This window comes from Uloborus diversus, chromosome 4, assembly GCF_026930045.1.
Source record: "Uloborus diversus isolate 005 chromosome 4, Udiv.v.3.1, whole genome shotgun sequence".
NCBI classification, from domain to species: domain Eukaryota; kingdom Metazoa; phylum Arthropoda; class Arachnida; order Araneae; family Uloboridae; genus Uloborus; species Uloborus diversus.
In genome coordinates, this window is record NC_072734.1 from 80,143,361 (window position 1) to 80,146,068 (window position 2,708).

Below are 2,708 nucleotides of genomic sequence, written 5' to 3' on the forward strand. Positions count from 1 at the left end.
ACGTCTGCTTGCCCCAAAATTCTTTTATTATGATGGGAATCCATTTTTGAGTATTTCTTTCTTTCTTTTTTTTTTTTTTTTTTCAATATTTCTAGTGATTGAAAGAATATGATTGTGTTACATGTTGGAGATTTTTCTGAGAAAAAAAAAACATCCTACACATTTAAACTTTTACGTGATATAACCTTTTCCCAGGGAAAAAAATCACGATAATTTATTTTTCACAAAACAAAGAATATTCCCGAAAATATTTTGCTTTTTCACAAAATAGGGGATGAAAAAATAAGATCTGGATCGACCCCTGGTAATGTCTTGCAGTTTGAGAAAATGTTAACACTTCAACTGAACTAATATTTTAACTTTTATGAAAAATATACATATTTCGGTTTTAAAAATCAGTTTCAATTATTAAAATGTCTTATTTGAAATAGAAACCTGCTTCTCAAGTCAATTGTGAGGTTTATCTGAATTAAGATATCGATATTGGTATGTGAGAAAGTAAGCTCACTTAGTTTTTAACGGAATTTCTTTATAAATATTATATAGCACTTGAAGTCGCTATTCCAATGATCAGTAGAGATAATGTAGATTGAATGGATTCATGAACTATATTTATATTTATCTATTTCTCAATGACTACAAGATTATTCTAGAACCTGGCTCCATATACGAACTGGTGCTTGGAGAGACAAAGAACGGATTGATGAGACTCACTGTTACCGCTGCAGTGGCGTTGTTTTCGTGGGCATGTCCAACCCCAGATGAAGAAAGTCCACTGTCGTGAAGCTTCCTCATGTGCTTTTTGAGGTCAAAGTTCCTACAGAATCCTTTGCCACACACTTTGCAAGTGTAAGGTTTTTTATCATTATGCGTGTGCATGTGGAAAGTCAAATTATACACTTGGTGGAATGCTTTATTGCAAACTGTACACTTATACGCTTTTTCTCCACTGTGAGTCAGTTTGTGGTTCTTGTAATTCCCTTTCTGGTGAAAGCCTTTTCCGCAATACTCGCAAACCCATGGCTTGTAGCCGGCATGGATGCGAATATGAGTGTTCAGGGTGGAGCTCCTGTTGAAGGCTTTGCCACAAGTGTGGCACTTGTGTGGTTTTTCCTGAGTGTGGATGATTTTGTGCCGACACAAGGTGCTGGCCTGCCTGAAGCCCTTCCCGCAGACCTTGCACACGAACGGGCGCGCACCGGTGTGGACTGGCATGTGCCTCGTGAGGTTGTAGTGCGCGTTGAAGATTTTGCCACACTCGGGGCACGTGAAAGTTTTCTGCTTGTTGTGGTTGCTGCGCTTCTGTTGCCTCACCGGGCTGGGACAGTCTCTGGACGAGGAGTCCGACGCCGTGGATTTCGGATCCGACACGAACCTGGAATGGGTGGGACCCATAGTTTGTGAGGGTGGCATCAGACTCTCAGAATCAACTGACTCGTCCGGCTGCCGGGATCCACTCGTCATGGCCAATACTGGCTGAGGCCGGATAACCTTGTGGATCATAGAGGAGTCCATCGAGTGCAAATTTGATGGTGAGGGTAGGTCTTCCCAAGCAATATCACCGTTGCTTCTGATCAGTTGTTGAGGTGGCAATGCAGCATACATGAAGCCGTAATGACGCAGGAGCTCTTGAGATCTTTGGTGCAAGAATCGAGTCGGAGGGCAAACATTGTTCATGTGGCACCTCAGGTCTTGCATTCCCGAAGTTTCCATCAAACGCTTGAGAGCGAGTTCATAGACAGCATCCACATTCATTTGAGGATGCCTTTGTTGTCCCAGAGGGAAATTCATGTTTATTTGCTCCATTTCCTCCCTCCCTCTCATTGGTGGGAAGGATAACAGTGGATTTACCATCAAGGGATTTACGAGAGACATTCGTTTATTGAAGTCTTCAAACATCACATTGAGTAAAGGAGCAATACTCTTCTCTGGGATTTCTGAATTCTTCTTTGGACCGGGTTCCATGATCTTGGCAATAGAAAAGGCCAGTGATTGCTTTTCTTTCTCTTTCGGACCCATTTTACAGTTTTCGTCAAGATTTGAGGTACCTTTGAGAGGACTACTGCCCTCACACAGAGGAGACGCAGGCGCCATTAATGGGTCAGGAGATGCTGCCATCCTTCAGCTGGGAATCATGGTCAATTATCTTTGGAGAGATCCATCTTGCCTTTCAACCTGTAAAACAGAAATGATGTGTCAGAAAAGGTATCGAAGATGCACCAGAAATGGTTTATACGTCAGACCCACATTTTCCCGGTCCCATTTTCAAAGATTTATTTTTAAATAGTTGTTAAATTTTATTTATTTATTTTTAAATTTCTACAACGATTTTTTTTTAAGTTTGAGAAAAGTTTTAATGTGTCTCAATTCCTTTAGATTTACTTCATTTTATATGAAGTACATTTTTTAACCTTTTCTCTTTGTCAATCTATAGCTCAAGCACAAGATTAAAAAAATGCATTGCGCTCATAGAAAGGATGGCACCCTACGCAGTCCCTATCGAAGCATTCTTTCACCAGTCCCCAGAGGAGTCGGAAGTAGATCTCTTCCGTGTATCTTCTGGTCATAATCGGATCCCCGGACTGGTGGAAACAAGAGATTTAATGCAATTCAACTGGGAAGGAGGAAGGGAGGAGGAAGATAGATGAGGATCAGATAGAATGAAAGAGCATTTAAGGGGTAAGCTAAACTAGGAGTCAAAAGAAAAG

The 2,708-nt window shown here is 41.0% G+C and overlaps 1 protein-coding gene across 1 annotated transcript; it reads right to left on the reverse strand.

Moving 5' to 3' along the window:
• Window positions 1-636: 636 nt before the first annotated feature.
• On the reverse strand, window positions 637-2,118 carry LOC129220663 (fez family zinc finger protein 1-like). Its single transcript, XM_054855092.1, has one exon. The coding sequence runs from the start codon at window positions 2,116-2,118 to the stop codon at window positions 637-639; it is 1,482 nt and encodes a 493-aa protein (XP_054711067.1).
• Window positions 2,119-2,708: the final 590 nt, after the last annotated feature.

Excerpts from the sequence above, each read along its gene's own strand:
- LOC129220663 (XM_054855092.1), bottom strand. The coding sequence starts at position 2,118 with ATGGCAGCATCTCCTGACCCATTAATGGCGCCTGCGTCTCCTCTGTGT.